The following is a 24,000-nucleotide window of genomic DNA, read 5'->3' on the forward strand; positions in this document are numbered from 1 at the left end:
ATGACAAAAAAACTCATTTATTATGTGCATGTCAATCAAATTAGGATGGTTTGCATTAAATAACGTGTCAGGTAGGACACTGGCCCCTAGTGGAGAAATCCTATAAAACCACAATGCCTACACAGTGGAGTTGAAAACACACTTTGGAGGTGATTTGCAGTGGTTTGGGTTTATTCACTGCTGTTCATGTCAATTTCTAACACTTTGAATGAGTCAAGGTACACTGATGGCATTATTACCTAAAGATTGACTCTGCCATCTGAAAATAGATCTTTAGATCTCACTCTGGAAGAAAAGCTCACCCCCTCTACTTCATGTATCTTTGGTGTAGGACAACCACATCTGATGGATTTTTTATGCATGCTGTCTTATTAGGAGAGCTATGGATTGTTACAGATGAAAAAAGCTGTTGCCTTGATGTCAATTTTGGGACAAACTGCCCTAGGCAGGACCTATTCTGCCTTCCTAACACTGTAGACTTGTATTGTTGAAATTGTTTTTAAGTCTATTAAAATTGTTTTTAGTTATTATATCTGTGTGACATCAAAACTTTATCATGTTTACCCACCTAGCTAGGATATTTCTCTAACTGACCAGCGTCCATTTCTAGTTAGATATACAGTATAAACAGGAACAAAACATCTTAGGAGAGAGCCTGCCATTAGGTGTGAGCATGGCCATAGTCTATAAACTGATAAGTGCTATTGATAACATTTTGCTATCTGTTGAATTGTTTTCATTTATTATGCAAGCCCCAAGCACTGGAATATGTCAGTAAAGAAACCCCCAATGCAATCTTTATTTTGTTTTCTTCCCTAAAAAGTAAAAAGCTTTTTATGAAATCAGGTCACATGACTGTACTGCTTCCTATTTCTGGATGCAGCCAGAGAAGAAGGGAGATCATGGCAGAGGGCCTAGTTAGTAACACAACATAATTTGAGTTTTTGTGATTGGTGGAGAGCCAGTCATTTGACAGTTCACGTGAGAAGGATCTCATCCAATCTCTATCATCTAGAGTAAATACCCCATGGGGCTCCCTGTTTTTTTTAAGGAAAAGAACTCTCACTGAGACACAAAAAGTGAATTATTAATATGCAAGGGATTTGTAAATGAGGTAAAGCTCTACTGACTTCCACCATCCAATCATAAGCAGGATTTTTTAAACAATTGTTTGCACAAGACTCTCTTCAGTATTTTTTAATGCATTTTCTAAAAAAAGTGAATTATCCCATGTAAGTAAACTCCTTTAGCAACTTAACCCCATTTTGTGGTTTGTCAAAATACATTCCAGGAACTGTGGTTCAGTCGTGGTAGAAGATACAAGAATTATACTAATGACTTCATAATAATATATATTACCAGCATCAAACACAACATGTAAGGGTAACATGTTCTATCATGACCAAACATGGTCTTTGTCTGAACTTCAATAATTGAAATACGTATATTGTTTTGTTTTACAAAAAATGAAAGATCCCTGAGTGACATATTGCAGTCCCTCTCCCATTCCATACTTCAGTAATTGGTTCCATATTTCCCTAGTCCTATCCATCTGAATAAGGATACACTTGTACATAGTGTTGAATGAGGGCAGGTGTTTATCATGCTTCCAAAGTTCATCCCATAGGAGCTGTCATTCACCAAGGCATCTGTAGATTTTCTTATAGATCACCGTGCAGCAGTGTATGAACATAACTAAAACACAATATACTCGGTCTTCTCAGGAAAATCTGGCTGTAATGTTCTCCATTTTTAAGCCACTCACTTCAGTCTATACCAGAACACTATAAATACCACAGTTGTGTTTATGGTCTTTGCAGTTGTTCCTCTTCTTACATACTAATCCTTAACAATGTTTTGTTCTTCAGACAGCTATTATTGTGTCCCTCTTAGACGTGGTGTATGAAGCCATTTTAACCTGACCTCGGTGATGTTGCTTAAAAAGAACACCACAGATTGAACGATATTGTGCTTATTCACACTTATAGCATTATGATAACATGCGATAAAACATGACTTTTACCATGTGTTACTGAAACATGCTATTCAACTATTCACCAGCACTGCAGACCACCACTACAGAGCGCATGTGCATTGGGGTGTGCTGCCTTAGAAAAAATGGTGCATTTTTTTTTTAGCTGTTTTGTGGTGCACTGGCAGATCATTGCAAACAAATGGGAATACAATACTTTTGATTAATGTGATATAAGGCATGTTAATGCATTGCAGCGTAGTACTAAAGTTTCAATGGGTCAATAGAATGTTCTTTTTTCAATTGCATTGTAAAAGTGATCATACTGGACTTGCAGAAGGTGGTGCAACAAAAAATCATTGCCATATTGCCAATGGGCAAGCCCAAACCCAAGCCCACCTTTAGATATTTTTTTTATGTTTTAAAATTCTTCTCACTTTTATTATCTATATGACCAAAACAAGAAATCGGGAATGTGGGGTTCCAAATGTCCCCCTCCAATACAATACCAGGGCTGGAAATAAAGGAAAATCTTCACAGTATGAACATAAACAGTAGTGAAACCACCACAACAGTTCTATTCCCCTGCAACTTTATCCAAAAATAATGGTATCTGTATCTGGGGTTTAAAGCAAATCAAGAGGATGACTATATTCAATAGCTCACAAGTACATGCTACTTTAAGGTGCACTCACATATCCCATGGTGGTTTTCTTGCCACTTTGTACGTCATAATAGGAAGAACATAATTTTCACTCTACTGGCCTATAAAATTCTAGAACAAATATATATTTCCTCTTTTTACAGATGTGCTATTGAGTTATAGTGACCTTGTGAATCACAATTAAGCTTCAACCCAGTTCATCATTATCTCATTATCCCACCTTCTATCTGCCAATACTTCCCTTTGAAGATCTAAATTTAGGAACTATCCCACCACAACAGATATCATTTAGCTGTAGGAAGGGTTCATGTAATTATGCTACTATCGGTACATTGTCGTTAGAACCCCTGGAAAAACAAGCATTTGTAATGGTTTGTCAATTGTTGTTTCTTCTATTAGACTTTTTCTTTTCCATTTTTCTTTGCCGTGGGGCCCATAACATTTTAATTGCACATTTCAATCCTCTTGTAAAATATTCCAGTTAGGGTTTAATAATAACATTTCCAGAAGTAAATATTTAAACCTGACACTTAAAGTCAGTTGGCAGCAGTCTGTGTAGTGGGAATATGTTTTCCAATATGTTTGTACAGTGTTAATGAAATGGTGCACACGGCTGCATAATAGTTACTGCCTTACATTTCACAGTACGGCACATAATTTCCACACACTAAAGGGTTCCATTAATATACTTAGCAAATTCTTGTATATATTTTGCAACATTATGAGGATTTCTTGAGAATCAGTTTTGTTATTAAAGGAATTTTTAGAATGTATTATTTCCCTGCATGTTTAGTTAAGGTTTTGAGAAGAAGAGTTTTCAAAGCAATTATACATTAATGATAATTTCCCCTTGGGATAATGTACTAGGGAATGCATAGGCTTCTTTCCCCTGCAAAACACTGCATATAATACAGTCAGATGACCCATCCTTTTCGGCTTGCTCCTACTTTCTGCTCTTTTGAAAGAGCACTTAAAACCCATTTTTTCACATTTCCTACCCATCTTCTTCTGTCTTTTGAAACTGTCACTACTTCCCACCACTACTTATCTCCCCTCCTATTGTGTGTTAATTCCCCCACCTACCAGATTGTAAGCTCTTCAGGGCAGGGTCATCTGCTCCAGTGTCACTGTCTGTATTTATTTGTCATTTGCAACCCCTATTTAATGTACAGGGCTGTGTAATATGTTGGCACTATAAATTCTGTTTAATAATAATAAAATAATATTATATATACACACACACATAGATTTTTAACCTTTAGCATCTAAATACTAATTAGAGAATGTTAGAGAAATTTTCCATAAAAAAACAAAAAATTTAGTTTAGATAGAAAACAATAAATATAGCTCATACTCTAAACATTTTTATTTTATTTTAGTGTAAATAGAGAAAAGTTTAGAACCCTTGTTAGGTTTTAATTGCAATACGTGTTTCCACTGTGCAAATTTATCTCTATTTGTCCTGGTTACCATTGCAGCTTTGGCTAAATTTGATCGTAAATCCTCCAATTTGCAGCTGTCTTTGGAATAGGTCAGGGGAAATTTTTCAATGGGTACAACAATTCCTGCAACACTTGTCCTATGTCTAAAAGAGGGCTGCCATTGATAATACACATTACAGAGGCATGGTCTACTGGTGTCATCAAGAGAAAATATACCCTGAAAAATGTCATGCAAACATCAGACGGCATATAGACAAAAAGTGGATTCAAGGAAGCTAAAGGAGATCAGTAGCACTTCAATACAACAAAGGTTTGAAAGAATGTAAAAATATTTTGCTTGAAGAACCTAAGCAAATGTAAAAAAAGTATATGTTACATAAATGTTCACATCCAAAGAATACAATTACAGATGAATAGGTCAAATTTTGTACGGGTTATAACTTTTCTATAGATAAACTATTAACAACACAACTTCTCTTATTTAATATCTTACATTTTTATCTGCTTTTGTACATAACCCAATTCCACATTAAATATATTAAGCTGAACTAAGCGTTCTTTATAGGATGCAGTAATACATCATTTACAAACACTAAATTGAAAATATATCAGGTTAATTTGATTTTTCAGTATGAAGAAAAATATACAAGTATTTGTACTTTTTTTATTTAAATTACTGTTCTACGAGTCGAGTTGAAAGCACAGTAGATTTTACAATGCTAAAAGGCAATGAATCGTATATGTACTTTTCTTTATTATCTGACATCCAAAATATTTCTTTGAGACTACTTTTTCCTTATTTCAGGTAGCACTTGTCCACTTTATTTTGGAATCGGATGTTCTATATTTATCTATAGCAGCGTACTCCCCTTCCCAGGTTTCCTTTATACACAGGAAGCCGACTGAATGTCTCCACAAGCCTCTATCATTTCCTTGCAAGCACTAGGATTCTCAGACTGGCCATTCTGAATTATTTCTAATGACTGTTTAATTTATGTGGCAGCTGAAACTCTGCACATAGTCAGCATAATTAGCAACTACCTGTAAGTTCATTCCAGGTAAAAACTCACAATTAATCCAAGTCACAGGCCACTATTTATATGGGCCATACATTTCTATCAGATAGGTACAGGTTTGATTTCAATGCCTGAGTATTTAGGGTACAACAATTAAGGGTCCTAACTGAGGGAAAAAGATAGAAATTGCAACATTTCTATGAAGTGGCTTTTAATTGGCTTTGTAATAAATGTCAATCTAAATATTTAGGTCCTGTACACCATTTTCAGGATATCAAGGTTAGAATGCATTTAGAATGCAGAGGCCTGATAGATTTTCCCATTGTTTTATAGATTAGTGTAGCTTTTTATCCAAGGCTTTTAGCATGATGGCTGCATTCTAAAGTGTCTTGTTGAAAAGTGCTGTTTTGCGTTGTGTTCATCAGTGATAAAAAACAGTGTCAACAGTGCAACATTTTAATGTTCTTCTAGATGTACGTTCTAGCCATTAAAGATTGCATTAAATGCCCCGACAGCCAGAAACCATAACTCCAGGAGTCAATGCATAGATTTCTAAAATCACCTACCAGAAAACACAACAGGTGTCTATTCTTTAATAGATTAATCTACAACCCTAAACACAGTCAACTATTGTCATTGATGATTGTTTTTGATGCATTTGCCAGTACAGATACCCAAGGGTGATCAGATTGTGACTGCATGCCCACATCTAGTGCCTATGGGCAACTTTATATCGGCATTTTTTCAAAATAAATAAATATAAACTTTACACTTTTTTTGTAGATAAAGGGATACTAAGTTATTATCTGTTCCTAAAAAGCATTCAAATTGCTATATACTACTTTATGTCTACATCCAAGTATTACAAAGGGAAATAAAATGCAATTTATGCAGTACATTTTTTAACGCCAGAGCACAAAATATGTAAAATTCTTCTCAGTATAGCCTGCCATTTTCAACAGACTTTGCATAGAAGCCTCAGAGAAACATGACCAAACCGTAATTAAACAATGTAAAATAGAAACACAGCTTCAAGAGACTGCCAGTTCAAGAAGAATTATGGTTTGTGAGTCCTCAAAACAAAGTCAATGGATAGGAAGCTAAAGTGCAACATGCATAACCTTTGAGTTGCCTCGTGCATAATGCATGTGCAATCCTCCTGGGTCCAATACTTCTGTTATAATAGCATCTGGTTAAACATTTGGGCATTATTAATAATCCAATTTTTGTAAAGTGGTTTAAAACTCAAAACATTAGGCCACTTCAAATTTGTGGTTTACATCAAACAGATAAATCATTTGGACAGAATCATTACAAAATAATATTAGACATCTGAGGAAAGGTTACATGTTAATAATAATAATAACCTTTTAGAAAATTTATGCCCTATAACTCTCCACCATGTATAAAGGTGTTGTAAAGTGGTTTAGTGAATATATTCTTTATTCAATTTTGCAAAGGCTAAAAGTGTTAAAAATATTTTTTCTTTCCTTTCCAGCCATCAGGTGGAAATTCACGCTGTTTTTCACATTTACTTGGCTGACTTTAACTGCTGCAAAGTGAATAGGTGAATCTCAAATTATACAAGCAGCTGAATGAGTCAGACATGTGGCTTATCTTGTATCCTGACTCTTTGCAACTCTGTAAAGAGTTTCAGTTAAAGAAAGTTAGTGAAAAATATTTCCAATCTAGTGTACTACAACATATAAAAACATTTTAGACAAATGGGCACTTTAAACTTTGGGCAGAGCTTGAGAGTCCTGTACAGTGCCCTGTCTTTCACAATATTAATATTATAGGGTACAATTTACATTACTTGGAACTTTTGGCCAGTTTTTTTAATCCAACATCAGTACCTGACTTCACAAAAGCTCTTGGCTTAATAGGCACACATTTCCACAGACACTCCAAACTGTTATGGAAAGGCTTTTCAGGAAGGTATCCTAGATATCAATAGAGGTTATACATGCCAAGCCTAAATAACTCTAGTATTTAATGGTTCAACATTTTCACCTAGAAGTAACAGAAGTCTACTATGCTAACATCTCAGCTAAATATATAAATCCTGTGCTTATAAAATTAAATAATAGTTAATCCCTGTCTCACATTACATCGCACGGGATTATAGTTAAATGGGCAAAAAATATAAGTCTCGACTCCCAATGCGTTTCTCCTATTGGCTTCTTCAGAGGGTTTTTTTAGAGACCAGGTTTGGGTATAGGATGACCAGTAATAAACAACGTTAAAGGATATTAAATACTATTGATTAGCCAGGTGTCAATTTAATATGAAAAGATTTGATAACTTCCAATATAGGCTATACCTAGATCCAAGCTAATGGCTTTCATTGGACAGATTCTTCATCAGACTGGATAATTCATATATACTGAGCGGAGGTACATTTATTTACGATGTAGTAAACTAGAGATTTCCTTGTAGTTATTGATAGAAGTAGTTCATCATGTTATGGAGCAGAAAGAGGTGTCCACAGACTGTTAGTCAGATCCTGATAATTTTATGGAGGGTAACTCTGTAAGTGTTCAAGGGAACAAATTATGAAGTTGTCCAAAGAGAGATCTTAATGTCGTTGGTATCAAGTGATAAGGCGTCAGGTGCCAGCGGCCAGTTAGGAAGAGGTTATGGAAAGCCTTCCCAGAAGAGTGAAGGCTATTTAGGCTGTAAAGTAAGAGGGGGAAAACAACACCAACTGAATGCCTATGGTTTTAAAATGGATGTTCCACAATTTATATGGGTGTGGTCAGGTGTCCACAGACTTTTTGGCATACAGAATATAAGATGTATTGTATTACAAAACAACCTGGTTATAAACAAGGGGAACCTTGGATATTCCATGACCTTTAGCACACAGATTACCAATTGCTTTGCAATGGATTTCAATGGCTCCAGAGGGTTAAGTAAATACCTGTAAACTATCCAGTACCTGTAATTGGTGAAAAAAAGTTATTCATAACCATAGGTAAACTCTAACCTTAACCCTAGTGCCAATATTTTGATTTTAATTAAGCCAATATGATCATCATAAAAGTCATGAGTGTTGGCATGCTAATAAAATTTCTTGTTTCTACAATTACACTTTAAACATACAAGTTTCATTTCGAAGCAGCAGCAGCCAGACATGAATATGTTGCATGTGTTGTGTACACAAGTTCAGGTCATTGTTTCCAAACAAAAAATATTATTAAAAGTATTAAAAATATATGCAATTGCAGGAACATTGGTTGAGTTTTCTGAAATTGAGAGTATCTGTAGATGGGAGCAAAAAAACAAACAAAACATTGTTAAAAATAAAAGTATTGCTTCAATATAAAGATAACAGTTTGCAAACTTTAAGTATTATGTGTGGCTTATTGTAGGATGTTATCAATGTACACCATAGCTTGTAAATATCCCTGTACTTGCTTGTGAAATAAATACTGAATTGAAGATTTCCTTCCTGGGACTTAAACATTCCCAGCATAAGTAGAGTAAGACATGTTTTACTTACATGCTGTAATGTGACCATGAATTCTGGTGAACTAACTCGGCAAGGGACAATCAGTTCATTGGCTTTAACATCCATGATTGCAGTTCCAGGAGTAGCTGTGTTCATCTCTAGGAATGGCTGTGTAAAATCTGTAAAGGGTATGTGAAATTACTAGTTAGGATGTTCTTTTTAAAAACACCAATATTAGTAATGCACATCTAAACCCACCATCACTTTGGATAGAGGGGGGTTTGGTTACAATTGCTTTACATATACATTCACACTGCTGCCCCTGTTCCATCGGGAAGGTTTCCTAAAACTTCTTTTCACTGCGACAATCTTTGCAAACGAAAGGAAATGGTCATCAACATCACAAGTGTTTGCATTAATACTATAAGTACCCAGTTACATAGGTCCCATAATTTCATTGACTGTTACACAAAAATATGAAATGGTAATACAAATAGGAATACAAAAAAATTTACATATCTCCAATTATTTAGTTACAAAACATGTACTTGATTTTAAAATATGCTGATTAGCCCCCAAACATTCCAAAAAGCAACTCCTGCATGAAAACAAATGCTTGAAATAATTGTGTTGATGAGTTAACCTATAGAAACCAATGTTATATAAATCATACGTGCCTTCCGTGGAGTTCTTGGAAGGAAACCATGAGAGGAAATAAACAGAACTCAAGAGCTCATCACTATGTTGATGTTACCCCCTCTGTTGTTTTCTTAGCCCTGGTCCTTGTTCGGAATCTATCAGCGTAACCATTGTTTAAGAGCAAAGTCTGCACAGTGCAGATATGGGAGCTCTGCTTTATATGCTCTTTGAAGTTACATGCCATTAAGCTAAATGACATAGTGGGCCCATTTGCAAATGCTTTCTCTAATCTTTGAGTGTCAGGGGACAGCTTGGACTTTTTTCTAGTATCTTTTTGGTCAGATAGAAAACATAGAATGACATATCTATACTTTATCTCTGAAAAAACAGCATGGAGTTTTCTTTGGTAATTGAACAAAGTGGAAAATAAAAAAATAAAATGACATATAGGAGTAGTAGTATTTTTTTTTTGCTTTGATTTTGTTTTTTATTTAAAGCAGCAGCTGAGGAATATCCAGCATAGGAATAGCCAGATTTGACTGAACATATACAGAAATTACACCAAGTAGCTGTTGTAATCCTAGTACAGTCTCATCATATGTGGGGTAAAAGTTTTGTATTTAGCCTTCTCAGGAGACCTTGGCAGGCAAAGATTACACAAGCGTTAACATTCTCAAGTGTTCCAGTATTGATCACAGGTTATTTGTCAAATCTGAACTAAATACTTTTACATTGAGGGTCATTGGAAGCTTAAAAACAACAATGTTGTACTCTTCAATTAAGGATCACACTTATATCCAAGTTCAGGCTACAATGTGCCCAGGACCTTACTTTCTTACTTACTTTAGCAACCTACGAAATAAATCAGCCAATAGAAAGCAAAATTACCAGTGATTTATTTTTCTAAAACTGGTATAGCTGTTCAATAGTAAAATAGTGCAATATGAACTCAAAAACAGTTCCAAGACACTGCTGGTAAAACTGGTTATAGAGTTTGTCTTCCAATTCTTTTAAATAATGTACAGATATTTATGGAGTGGAAAGCCCCATGCATCATCCTTGTGGTTAGCAGCTATGTAATACTCAAGACTCGGAGATTTCCTGTTATCTCACACTAGCTAGAGATTACAGATCAAACAGAGATAAATACCTGTTGACAGATCCTGTTTTATCTGATTTCACAATAAGATCACTGAAACAAAAGTTACTTCAGGAAATCTTAATCAGGGAACTGGAGGGATGTATCTGTCTTAGGAATCTGATCAGAGAAGGGAGCACATTGTTGACTGCATTGTCTAATGTCTGCTAGAGCTGGCAACACTGTTTTGCCTGTACAGAACAACCTGAAGCAATTCAGAGAACAGTTTTGGACAGCAAAATATGATGAAGAACAGTCATTTCAAAATGACAACTGTCTTGATGCATAACTGGAAATTGGTCACTCTACAATCGGTAGATTTCATATCTCGAAGATCTCACTCAAGCCAGTAAATTGTGAGCCCCCTTGAGGGACAGCTAGTGAAATGACTATGGACTTTGTAAAGCGCTGTGTAATATGTTGGTGCTATTTGAATACTGCAACATCTCCAAAATCCGCCCCTACCTGTCCCCTGAGACCACCAAACTCCTTGTACATGCTCTTATCATTTCTCGTCTGGACTACTGTAACATCCTTCTCACTGGTATTCCACTAACCCGACTCTCCCCTCTACAATCTATTATGAATGCTGCAGCCAGACTCATCCATCCTTCGCTCCGCTCCTCTTCCGCTACATCTCTTTGTAGTTCTCTCCATTGGCTTCCTTTTCACCTTAGAATCAAATTTAAGCTCCTGTGCTTTGCCTTCAAATCCCTACACAGTTATTGTCCCACTTACATCTCTGACATGGTTAAAAAATACTCCCCCTGCCGCTCTCTCCGCTCCTCCGATGACCTACTAATGATTTCCTCACTCATAACCTCATCACACGCACGGTTACAAGACTTCTCTAGAGCTGCTCCAACTCTCTGGAATGGTCTTCCTCGTCCTATTCAGCTTGCTCCTACTTTCTGCTCATTTAAAAGAGCACTCAAAACCCATTTTTTCAAACTTGCCTACCCGGCTTCTTCTGTCATTTGAAACCATCACTACTTCCCACACTACATATCTCACATCCTTTGTGTGTGAAATTCCCCCACCTACTAGATTGTAAGCTCTTCGGGGCAGGGTCCTCTCCTCCTGTATCACTGTCTGTATTAGTCTGTCATTTGCAATCCCTATTTAATGTACAGCGCTGCGTAATATGTTGGCGCTATATAAATCCTGTTTATTAATAATAATAATAATAATAATACTGCATAATAATAATAGCAATAATAAAGTGTATGAGAGTTTGTACCTGGCATGAGTATGTTTCAATGACTATTCTAAAAAAGACAATAAAATGTTGTTTTACCTTTAATATACAAGTAAATACGAGCTTGAAGGCGTAGACTACTTTTGGTTTGGTGTTTATAAAGGCAAGTGAGGTAACCTGTGTCTTTAACTTCTGCTTTGGTGAGTTTAAGGTAGCTGCAAGTAAGATGGGCTTCATTTTGCTTTTTACACCGATGTTCCTCAACATCAATTCTGCTGTGGTTTGAATATGGCAAGTGATGCCAGCGCCATGTCATAGGGCCAGTTCCTCTGGAATGAAAAAAAAATATGTCACATAAACAATAGCTCACTTATTACTGCGGAATGGATATTTTTTTATTATGATCTTAGCAGATCCACAGTAAAAATTATTACAATGTCATATGAAGTGTGCTACTTTCCTTATACCATATATACATAAGCAGTTTAATGCAAAAAATGAATGGTATGTATTCCTAATTTGTGTAAATGCAGAAAACAACATTGGTATGTCTGAATAGGATTTAATAACATTTGTCATGTCTGATTAAGATTTTTATAACATTGAACATGCAATTACTGGGTTTAAATCCATTCTAAAGCCTATCTAAGCCTCATAAATCAGAAAATTTTAACTTTGGCTAGTTTCAGCATTCAAAAGTAATATTATAAATCTGACTGTACTTAATATTCTGAAAATAAACTTTATGTTTTGTTTAGTTCCATGGCTTTTATTGTGTGAGAATATTTACATGTTCCTAATATTAAAGTAATGCCTTCCCTGTTTACACAAGATTTTCCTTTCTGACTGTGAAGTGCTAAAATCAGTGGACCTACATCACAAAGATGTTAGCCTATGACTTATCTTGGAATGTTTCAAAAGCAGGACATCTGATAAATGTAGATGCTTGAATTCAGACACTTAATCTAAAGGAAATCCACTGACTTGAAAATAAATCAATTGCTTTTCAAAGTCATTGGGGTCTTTGCTACATCCACGTCCCCTCCCTGTTCCTTCCCAGAAAAAAAAAGATTTTTGGCTTCATGCTGAGACTGTCTGCCTGCCGCCTTCCTGAGAATGATGCTGCTGCAGAGGTGATCATCTTGAGAGCACTTCCAGCCCCTGAGTGATGTGTACATGGCCTGTGTCAGCCTGTGACATCCACTTGCAATCACACATTCCCACGCAAACACTGGGCGTCTGCCTTCTGCTACACACAGACGGATGGGCCTTTGGGCGGTGTGAAGTTCACACATCTCTCAGATTTACTAAATTGATATTTTCATACTATTATATTATTGTGCTGCAATAACCCAATCATCTTCCATGGGGACATGTAACAGAATCAAAGAAGATTTGATATAGAAGTGAAAAAATAATATATATAACACTGTACACTGCACCTGCATCCATCAATACCTTCATTAATAAAAAAAAAATAGATACTTTTGACAAGCTTATACATTTTTTTTATCTAGGTTTTTTTTAATAGACAACAGTATATTACATATCTAATAATACATTATCACAATCTGCTGTATAAAAGTGGAACTATTTGGGGAATAATGTATACCAGATAATTTTATTTTTGTTATCATGTATCATTTTGCAAGCCAGTAAACAGAAAGTCTCAGCCTCTGGTTTAGTTCTTTCTGCTGCACTGTCACAAACTAGTATGGCCTTATTTTATATAAATCATCATAAAGAACTAATGAACTATAAATAAATTGGCAAGCACAGAAATTACCATAATGCAAAATAAAACAATATCACAATAAATATATCACAAAAGAATTCAGCTATATGTGTCACTGCTACAGCTAATGTGCAGAAGACTTTGTTCACTTACTTGCAAATAATGGTGATGTTTTTTCCTACTCTAGTTTCAACATAATCTTTTGCTGGAAACAGCTCAAGTTTAGATAATACTTCATTTCGATGACCTGAAAAGAAACAGAACAATATTTCAAGTTAAATAATAATTGATGCTGGGCACTAAAAAAACAATTATGAAAACCCTATTAGTATTTATTTAAAGGTTATGTTTCGTATTTTTACGATCTTTCAAATTATGTAAATGGTTTTAAATTTTATTGCAATAGAATGTTTTTTTTTAAAACCCATTCCAAGTGGGGGGTCATCACCAATTATATTTGGAGTTTGGGGACAGCTTACAGTTTGTGACATTAGGCAGGCATTTCCTGGTTGAGCTTGTTTCATTGTTCTGTCTAGAGAAGGCATTTGTTAAGTCCCTACACATGTTATTGCAGCTGGAAAACCTTTTCTTCTGCGACTTTATATTATGCAGACACGTATTACACTGTCAAACACACAGATTCACTCACTCATTATAGGAATATATAATGTTGATATAGTAGTAGTCTAAAATATCATAATAGCTCAGTTCCAAATTCCAAATGAAAATAATTGGAAGGATGCTTAAGAGAAGCCTTGTTTTGACCATATAAACAACCTAACTGAAAAAGTTATAAATTCCTGTTCTCTCAGTGGGCCTGATTTTTTTAAAGCTCTCCAAGGCTGGAGAGGATACATTTTAATCAGTGAAGCTGGGTCAACCAGTAAACCTGAAATGGATTTCTTCAAAGTCATTTGCTATTAGAATTTGCTAGCAAATGTTTTGAATCCTGGACCAGATCCATTTCAAGTTTGCTGGATCACTCTCCGCACATTTGTTTTAATATCTTTTTATTACAACTGTAGATATTTTTCAATCAGTCACAAAGAATTGTATTACAAGTTATTTGTCTTCCCTGTGATAAGGAAATAAAATTACATATTAGCTGCCATTGTACTTTTGGGCTCACAGCCCTTCCCAGTGCTGTGGTTGTGTTTACACCCTCTGTATACACAGTATGGGTTTTTGAACAAGAGTATGCAAGGCCGGAGGTGGAAAAAGGACCCCACATTGGTGCTGGGGTTATCTGCAAGGCTGAATTTATGTTTATCAGGGGAAAGAAAAATGGATAAAGTCACACTTCATGGGCGAGTTCAACCTTAGCAATGCTTTGCAATTTCTGTCCATGTCAATGACAACAACAGACACCAGACATGACACCATGTCAATGCACGCCTCTGGTGATAAGAGTCCAAATGCCGGAGTGCTTATGTCAGGTCTCACCTGAAGTTTCAACCCTCCAATGTCATTAAAAGTGCACTACCATGGCAATCACATTCTAAATAGAGGATAGCATTGTCCTTGGATAGAACAGTTCCATGTCATCTTACTCTTGCCTGGAATGATTTATGCTATAAACTAGTTGTGTCATTTTATTTGGATATGTAAACATATTAAATTGCATTCTACCACCATTTACAACCAACGTTGGCTGTCAGAGGAGACAAAGGATAATAGATTTTTATGGTGTGTATTGCTAAGCTGAGAATGCTTTAAAGGTTATGATACTAGAATAAGGTAACTGGTAGAAAAGATTTTAGAGAATGCAAAAGATTTCCATAAACAATAAAACCATTACTGACTCTATTTCAAGACTTTTTTTTTGTATTAAAGAGGCCTTATAATTAAGAAGTGGGAAACTTTTTTTGGGTTGAGCCTATATTATAAAACACCCTCACCAGGATTCCCCCCCAAGGTAACATCTCTTCATTACCTGCAAAGAAACACAGGAAGTGAAAAGACATGTCAGCAAAGTGAGGCAAAGTAGAGACAGCAAAAAATTCGACTGAATCACCTAAATGAACACAAATACAGCAATAAGCTGTCCTATCCCTTCAATCCAAGCCTAGAACAAAAGCTCTGAATAGAACAGTGTGTCCCTTAGTTTGGATTTCCATTGTGCTGGGAAAATCTCCTAGTCGCCCTTGTCTGTATTTAAAAGATCCAATCAGGGATACATTTCACCCACTTGGCATACAGTTCAATTTTAGTTTAATTTACAAATATATTTTTAAATACTTATTCCCACATTCTTGTCAACAAATGAACATCTGGAAAGTAGGGAACATGGAAGAAATTATTAGAATACTGTATTGTAAATTGGTCCCTACAATAATTATGTGAATGCACACCAGGTAAAGGAGCATGAATAATGAATGCGGTTGTGTTATCAAGATGTCAACCTCAAAAGACAAAACTGTACATAGTGCGGGCACTCTTTTTATTTAACATTATACCAAAATTGGTATGACAAACGATCAATTTGCCTTCATTTAGATCTGCTCACTATTATGATTGAGTGTTGTAATAAAACCACATGTTAATTGCTAAGATTAGAGCTCATGATACAAACTGAACATTCACATGATACATTATCACTGGTTTGGGCTGTAAGACATTACCCAGACTTCAATAAAATTAAAACAAACTGAACATTCACATGATACATTATCACTGGTTTGGGCTGTAAGACATTACCCAGACTTCAATAAAATTAAAAACATAGTTCCAGCTTTTTTCTGGTGTTATTTGGAACTGTTTTTTCTCAGTAACAAGCCTTTGATTGTAAAACATTGCAAACATATTGTGATGTGTGATGTATTGCTGTGTAATGATTGAATGAGGTATAACAAGCTAAAAACAATAGGGTATATACTTGTCATAGTGCATGCCTCTTTTAATTATATTATGTGTATATTATGTCTATATTATAATTATGTGTGTTCCAGGGTTTCATAAAGTCTTTGAGTCTGATTTATTATTACTGGAGAGGATACACTTTCATCAATGAACTTGGGTGATCCAGTAATTGGAAATGGATTTCTAAAAAGTATTTTGCTTTTTGTGCTTTAATAAATCATGTCCATTGTGTGAAAAAGTAGCAGTTAAATCCAGTATGCCTAAAATTGACTCAAAATGAAAGAAAAATGTGATTCCACCAACATACTTGTGTAAGTACCCTTTCCATTTTAATTTGTACCTGTGACCAGTAATATTGCCGTATTCTTCCCATGATGCATGACTAAGATCAGGCCATTTAGGGCTAACTTTTGCAGTAACAATAGTCTGTTATTACAAACAAAAATTTCAACCAACTTAATCCTCAGAAGAAAAGGAAGTCAATAACTGATTGTGCTGAGTTTGTGTCATCAAGCATTTTGCAAGATACATAGTGTTCATAGATGAGCAGATGTTTTTTAGCTCATTTTGCATGGAGACACACAGTTTAAGTGGCTGCAGTTGAGAAGCCAGGAGCAGAGATCTTGGGCCTGATTTAATAAAGCTCTCCAAGGCTGGAGAGGATACACTTTTATCAGTGAAGCTGGGTGATCCAGGAAACCTGGAACTGATTTCCTAAAATAATTTTCCATTAGATAGCAAACCTTTTTAATCCGGGACTAGATCCATTCCAGATTTTTAGGAACACCCAACTTCACTGATGAAAGTGTATTCTCTCCAGCCTTGAAGACCTTTAAAAAATCAGGGCCTTTGTCTTCTCAGTTCCTATTAGAATACAACAAGCTTGGTGATTCAACCTGCTGGAATCTTCCCAAACAATTACAAGGAAATATTAACATACATTGTGGTGAGAAACTACAAGGGGAAAAAATATATTTAGGCTTGCACCACAATTTTCTTGGTAAAGTGACCTACCCTCACGAATATTTTTTCATGTTTTTGTTGAAAACATCAGTTTTTTTTTGTTCAGGAATAATCCAGGTTCAACATATACTTCTTGAACTAGGATGAAATGGTGAAAATTCCAACACCCGTGTAGTCCCCTTTAGTTTGCTGGGTGTGCAGTTATCTTAACCAGTTCAGCCCCTTTTGGCATGCTACGGAGAATGTCATGTTGGGAAGTTGAGTGATCCAGCAAACCTGGAATGGGTCCAGGATTAAAAACCACTGCTAACAAATAGCAAATGACTTTTTAAAAAAATCCATTCCAGGTTTGCTGGATCTCCCAGCTTCACTGATAAAAGTGTATCCGCTCCAGCTTTGGAGAGCTTTAATAAATCAGGCCCAGTGTCTCTACAAAAAGAGTCTTTATAGGGACAATCATGATGTGAATTTCATTAGGATCCCTTGACTTAAATTTGTTTATTTTATATTACCTACAATTAGTTAAATTATTATTTTGACATTGTCATGGGTAATTTCCAACTTACTAAGGGTATTATAGACAAATATGTTAAAATTGTTGATTATATGTGTCACTTTGTTAAAGATTGTAAGGGGTCAGACTCAGCTGCTAATCTGTTTAGTATTACATGTTAAGCAAATTCCTAATTATTTATTATTATATAACCCTCTTTTTTTAAATATCTGTGATGCCAGCTCCTTCCAGAAACTACTATGACAGTTCTGTGTGATTGTTAGCAAGCTGACTCCGAAATCAGGGATAACAAATTGTGTGACATTTTGCCCTAGTAAATTCACATAAAAGAGAACAGACACTTTGCTGGGAACTCTATTTACTTAAGCATTTTCTTGGATGGAAAACCATCTTCTGTGAGCAAATATCACCATACACATCAAGTTGTAGCATTCTGCAAAACCCTAATACACAGTGTCTTTAAAGATATTATGAACCATTTCATACATTTTTAGCATACAGGTTATTTTAATGTGATCACACAGCAATCACATATTACGCAGCACTGTAAATTAAATAGGGGTTGCACATGACAGACAGATACAGAAAGTCACACAAGAGGAGGAGAGGACACTGCCCCAATGAGTTTACAATCTAGGAGGTGGGGGAAGTATCACACAATAGGAAGGAAGATATGGAACAGTGGAAAAGTAGTGAGGGTTTAGGAGACGGAAGAAGGGCTTCTTGGATTTTTATCTTAGATCATGGAAAATGCAAGAAAGCAGGCAGGAACATATGGAAGTGCATGGGAACAATCCAAACTTTCTGGTAGGCAGGAACAGAAATATTGCTGGGGAATACTTAATCCAAATCCAATTATGGCTTGGAGATGTTGCTTTTGGACTATACAAAATTTAAAGGAAGCCAAAGGTACATTCACCAAACCTTGCTTCAGCTATACCAAAATATTAATTTTGGGTGAACTGACCCAAATTATAATGCAGCCAGACAGTTTACTGCTTGCTAAACCCAGTAACTCATGGAATTTAAATTATGGCAGTGCAATGTTATATAGTCTAAAAAAAATTTTGCCCTTTAAAATTATTGTATTTCACATGTACTGATCATTTTATTGTACAGGGTTGACTAATTGGAGTCAGATAATAAAAGTTAAACACATTATAACATTATATTCCTGAGTGTGTGATAAAAACATTGTTTACTTTGTTACAAGTAGTGGAATAACCCCACCAGCCACCAGCCGACAGGTTGTACCCACCAGCAAGTAAACCACAAAGAAATGGATGCCTTTTGGCTTGCTGCTGGCATTTCTTAAAGTCTTATTTGACTGCAGTCAAAAGGTCAACAGGGTGCAGTTGACTGTGTGTACAAACATTTTGTTCACACACATGGTATATGACGTTTACAGCCTTATAATGTCAGTTCCTTTGGTCTCACACTTCAAAAAACATTAGACTCAGTTCTAAGGCAAAGACAACAAACTAAGCTCAACTTAATGTAAATATGTATTACACAGATTCAATTAAAGTTCTTTTATCACAAAATTGTCAAATAAACATTCTAGTCCAGCCTTCCCTGCCGACCCTCATAGCCACAGGAATAGAGGGCTGAGAACCCCCCCCCCCCCCCCATCGGGGCCCTAATTATTTCTTTGTTTCTCCAGGTACAATATTTGGTGGAGACAGGAAGCACACAGGGTCATTATTTCAACCCACACAATAGATTTCAAAAGCCCATAAACAGCCCAGCATTGTTGGGAGAGACTTCCAGGCAACCAAACTTTCTTTAACCCTTTCTGTGTACATTAAAATTATTCATTCATATATTTGCAGTAATTTGTTTAGGAAACATTTTAAAACAAGCAAAATTAGACAACGAAAATACTTTTAAAGTTAAATATGTTACCCTTATTTAAAGTAGAAATCATTACAATAGCATGTTTAAGATTTCTGAGTCACAGTCAGTCCCTTCACTAGCATACCTGAAAAGTAGGTGGTTTGTTTTTTAAATACAATTTGACATTTATGCTCCATGTAATGGGGGGGTCACATTCATTTGGTGATTTTTTTTGTCAGACACCGGAATATAACACTTGAGGAAGAACACAAAGAAATGGCAGGCTACTGATTAGTATGTAGTTAACTAGAGGTTTAGGAAATATAAGGACAGGAACAGGTGACAAATTTACAAGACCCCATAACTTAATAAAATATGAAGAAACCTATACTACGCTGCAGAAAACAAAAATGTGGTGTATAGCTTATATACTGTTCTGCATAAATATATATAAAGATCTGCAGAAATATACGCCCTTATAAAACCACCAGACATACAGGTGAATCCATCGCCTCAGGTCAGAACACCTAAGTCTGCCCTGTGGAACTAGAAGAAGGGCCATACTGTTTTTTTAAAAAAACAGCATATCTGACTAAAAATTTTCTGCCTCTGTAACACCTCTTAAAGAAAGTTCTCATCTGGAAAAAGAGCTTTCCATATTGGATCTCAAACCTTGTGGAACCATTGACCCATCACTAGATATAGTTTGTCTTTAAGGCCAGATACAGACGGAAAGCTGATTAACTAAACAGTGAGTAGAATTCTCTACCTATACCCAAGTGAGCCTGCAAAGAAAAGTTCATCCATAATGAATGATACCATTTTCTTTAATGCTACATTCCACAGATATTCTTCTATACACCCAGACTGCCATAACAATTACATAACATCAACACTTTCAACCGTTAGTCTGCTCCTCAGGAGAGATTGGTATACAAAAAATGTAAGGATGGGAAAGACCACCTGGTAACCATTTGTTTAAATTCCACTGCAGAAAGTCATCATTTTCATATTTTTTATCTAGGATAAATCATTTTGTATGTTCACATTGGATGTGATCCTTAACATGTAAAATATCCCACATCATCATGGGATTTATTATCGTATGGAAAGATAACTGCACCTCTCACACAGAGAAACAACATTTATACGTGTTATAACTCTCATAAAGTCATTCCATCCCCATAGCAGATGTCATATATTGCAGTAGAGTATTGATGTCACCTGCACAGGATGCACTAAAATCATGGAACATTATATTCATTTAAGCAGAAAAGCAGGACAAAATGTATTCTTTCTTCCATTAATGATTTTGTTGTTTTAATATCACCTGGGTAAATATGAATTATGCCATTCTCCTAAAGCTTCACATTTTTTAAGCCACTAAATACAGTGCATTAACACTAATATTAGCTTTTTATATAAAGGACAGTGCTAGGAATTCCCACACATTGGACCTGATTTATTAAAGCTCTCCAAGGCTGGAGAGGATATATTTTCATCAGTGAAACTGGGTGATCCAGCAAACCTGGAATGGATCTGGTCCAGGATTCAAAACATTTGCTAGCAAATTCTATTAGCAAATTACTTTTTATTAAATCCATTCCAGGTTTGTTGGATCACCCAGATTCAATGATGAAAGTGTATCCTCTTCAGCCTTGGGGAGCTTTAATAAATCAAGTTTATTATCTCAGAGATTTCAGAACATCTTGCACATTCAAGATAGCAGTTTGCAATGCTCAATCCAATAACCACTGATAGTAGAATCAAAAAGGGCACTAGTCACAATAATAACTAATAGATGGGCTTGGAAAAAGGGAGGAAGAGATGGCAATGGGAAAAGTTAGGATTTGCATATAACTTAAGATACTTACATACCTGGACCTTTATATTATTTGGACATGGGTTATTATATTAAGTTAGTTATTATTTTTAAAATATTTAAATCATTATCATCATCATTTAAAATATTTTTGACAGGTTTGCTTTAGGAAAAGTGGTATCTTGCTCCCTAAAGCCCTGTATCTATAGGACCTACTGTGACTTTGGAGCTTAAAGCCCTGCAGAACATTCAGTTTAAATTTGCTAATATTATAACAGGGGTACCAAAACAGGCAATAGACACAAAAAAAAAAAAAAACTGCTGTTTTTTTTGCAGCCTATCTAATATTAACTCAGAAGAAGGCATTTTGGACATCGGCATCACTGCTTCCCCAGATAGAGCAAGAGTCCTACTTTGCAGCTGCTATAGGGAAAGCAGCCTTTCTACTCAGACTGTAAATGCTTTATAAAAAAGCAAATAGTAAAACATGTGACACACTTTGTTTTATTGTACTTAGGCTGATGTGTATTTGGAATTTAATTATTCAATTCAAACTGAGATACCCCAATAGATAGTCTGGTATCAAAGCTGTGAAAAAGTTCTAAAGTTGTAGAAACCTTCCTACTCCTCGGGGTAGCTGTTTTTGGAGTTCTATGGCTTTCTTGTGATCTTGTTAAGAAAGAAATAAGGGTAGGTTTTTTTATATGAGTATAAACATCAGAAACCTTATAATGACCTTAATCTTACCAATCAGTAAATCCTTAATCCACATCAATTTTTAAATCAAGTGGATCAGAGCTCAAAGGGTGAAGATTTGCTATGGCATATGGAACATTTAAAAGTGTTAATTGTGCCTAAATGCCCTTAAACTTGTACCGTTTGTCAGACATTCCTCCTAAAAAAAAGCAGTACACTTGTATGGGTGTGCCTGGATGCAAAGCATACAGCTTTATAGGGAATATCTGCAGGGTGGGCTTTGCACCCTTTGCTAGTTTTAGAAGATTTGGAGTGAGATTTGCTAATATCACTACTTTGTTGTGCACTGTTCACCTTTGTGAAGGCTCTGACATAATGAAGTAATATCAGTAATTAGGGAAAGAATAGCTCCAGGGTGCCCCCAGGTAATTTGAGTTACTAGTCATTTGCTCTCCTTCGTCTGCCCTTTTTGGGGCACAGCTTTCAGCAATCACTTCTTCTTTAAGAATTTATTTTCTTTTTCTACTTAAGCACCAATATCATAATAATATTCATCTTTAATTTACAGTGCTGTGTAATATGTTGGCGCTAGGGATGAACCTCTGGCATTCTCGCAAAAATTTCCTTGAACTTCCGATGGGTCCGTAAATTTTGGCGGACCTATCGGAAGTTCCAGGAGGATTTCCAGGGCTGCATTCATTCATCCAGCCCTGGGAATCCTGTGTGCGATCCCCAGCACTAGAGGTTAAATGAGGACAAGTCTCCCCATTCAAAACCTGGCTGCATTCATTGATCAGCACAACCCGCAATTTTTTTAAATGTTTTTTTAAATTAAAATTTAACAAATTTACACCGGTTGTTCTCGTTTACAATTTTGGTAAGCGAGAATGCCCGAATTCGCTGCATGATCGAGTTTTAAAAACTTACTCGCTCATCCCTAGTTGTATTTATTATATTTTATTATTATATTAATAATAATAATAATATTAATAATAATAAGCTTTTGAGCAGATAACCAAGTGATGCAAATACCACCATTTGGCTGCAGTTTTTACTCATATTGGAGAGAAATCTTGGGGAATGTAAATACTTTTCACTCTCAGTGAATAGATTGCTGTATGATGTGTGATTCAGAATTCTAAATGCCAGGTTTTATTATTCTTTGGTGGAAAGAACAATCATTTTATGTATAGTCTCTAGGACAGTATGTGAGCATAATCATTCCAATGGGCATGCAGTTAATAAAATCAACAACTAATGGTAAAGTTTCTTCTGATAGTGCCCCTCTGGGCAGGTTTGCATTATTTTCTGCATAGTCATTATTTATAGCTTTGGCTTTATTTTCACTTCAATGTACCTTTCAATTTAAATTATTTATTTGTTTAAATTTAAAGATAAATTTAAATGTAATTGATCTAGAGCAGAAAATAAACACAGGCACCCTGGACACATTGGGCCTGATTTAATAAACTGCTCCAAGACTGGAGAAGATACACTTTCATCAATAAAGCTGGGTGATCCAGCAAATCTGGAATGGATTTCTTACAAGTAATCTGTTATTTGTTTGCAAATATTTTCAATCCTGGACCAGATTCATTGCAGGCAGTCTCGCTGACCAATTGGGAAATGGGGGCAGAACAGGGCAGGTCCAAACTGTTTCCAATCAGGACCCGGTGAAATGTCCACCTTTGTCCATAACATAAATAACTGCTGACACTTTACTATGGTGCACTGTGCTTTAAATATGAACAACAGTTTTTAAATCACTGTAGAGTCTGCAATGTAACACAAGAGCAACACTGGGTGAACGATAGCTAAACATACACAAAAAGCTGTCATTACACATTGTAAAGAATGATGAGCTACAAAGCTTCTCTTTGGTTCCTTAATTCATCCTAAAACTATTTATGCTCCTGATCTGCAGACATAAAACAAATGAACAGTTGACATTTTGTATTTCCATAAAACATTCTTTATCAGCTACAGCACATTATGTGATCCAGAGTCAGCAACCATGAAATATGTGTTTCTCCACACATAACTTGGCTATCA

General features: G+C 35.7%; 1 protein-coding gene across 1 annotated transcript in view; it reads right to left on the bottom strand.

Moving 5' to 3' along the window:
• LOC140344309 (vascular endothelial growth factor receptor kdr-like) overlaps window positions 1-24,000 on the bottom strand; it is a gene marked incomplete in the record, with an annotated part of 140,408 nt that overhangs the window by 84,417 nt on the left and 31,991 nt on the right. Inside the window, 3 exon segments of the mRNA XM_072431382.1 lie at window positions 8,600-8,727; window positions 11,623-11,852; window positions 13,412-13,505. Of these exon segments, the coding sequence (XP_072287483.1) occupies window positions 8,600-8,727; window positions 11,623-11,852; window positions 13,412-13,505 (452 nt within the window).

Source organism: Pyxicephalus adspersus, chromosome Z, assembly GCF_032062135.1.
Source record: "Pyxicephalus adspersus chromosome Z, UCB_Pads_2.0, whole genome shotgun sequence".
Classification (NCBI taxonomy): Eukaryota; Metazoa; Chordata; class Amphibia; order Anura; family Pyxicephalidae; genus Pyxicephalus; species Pyxicephalus adspersus.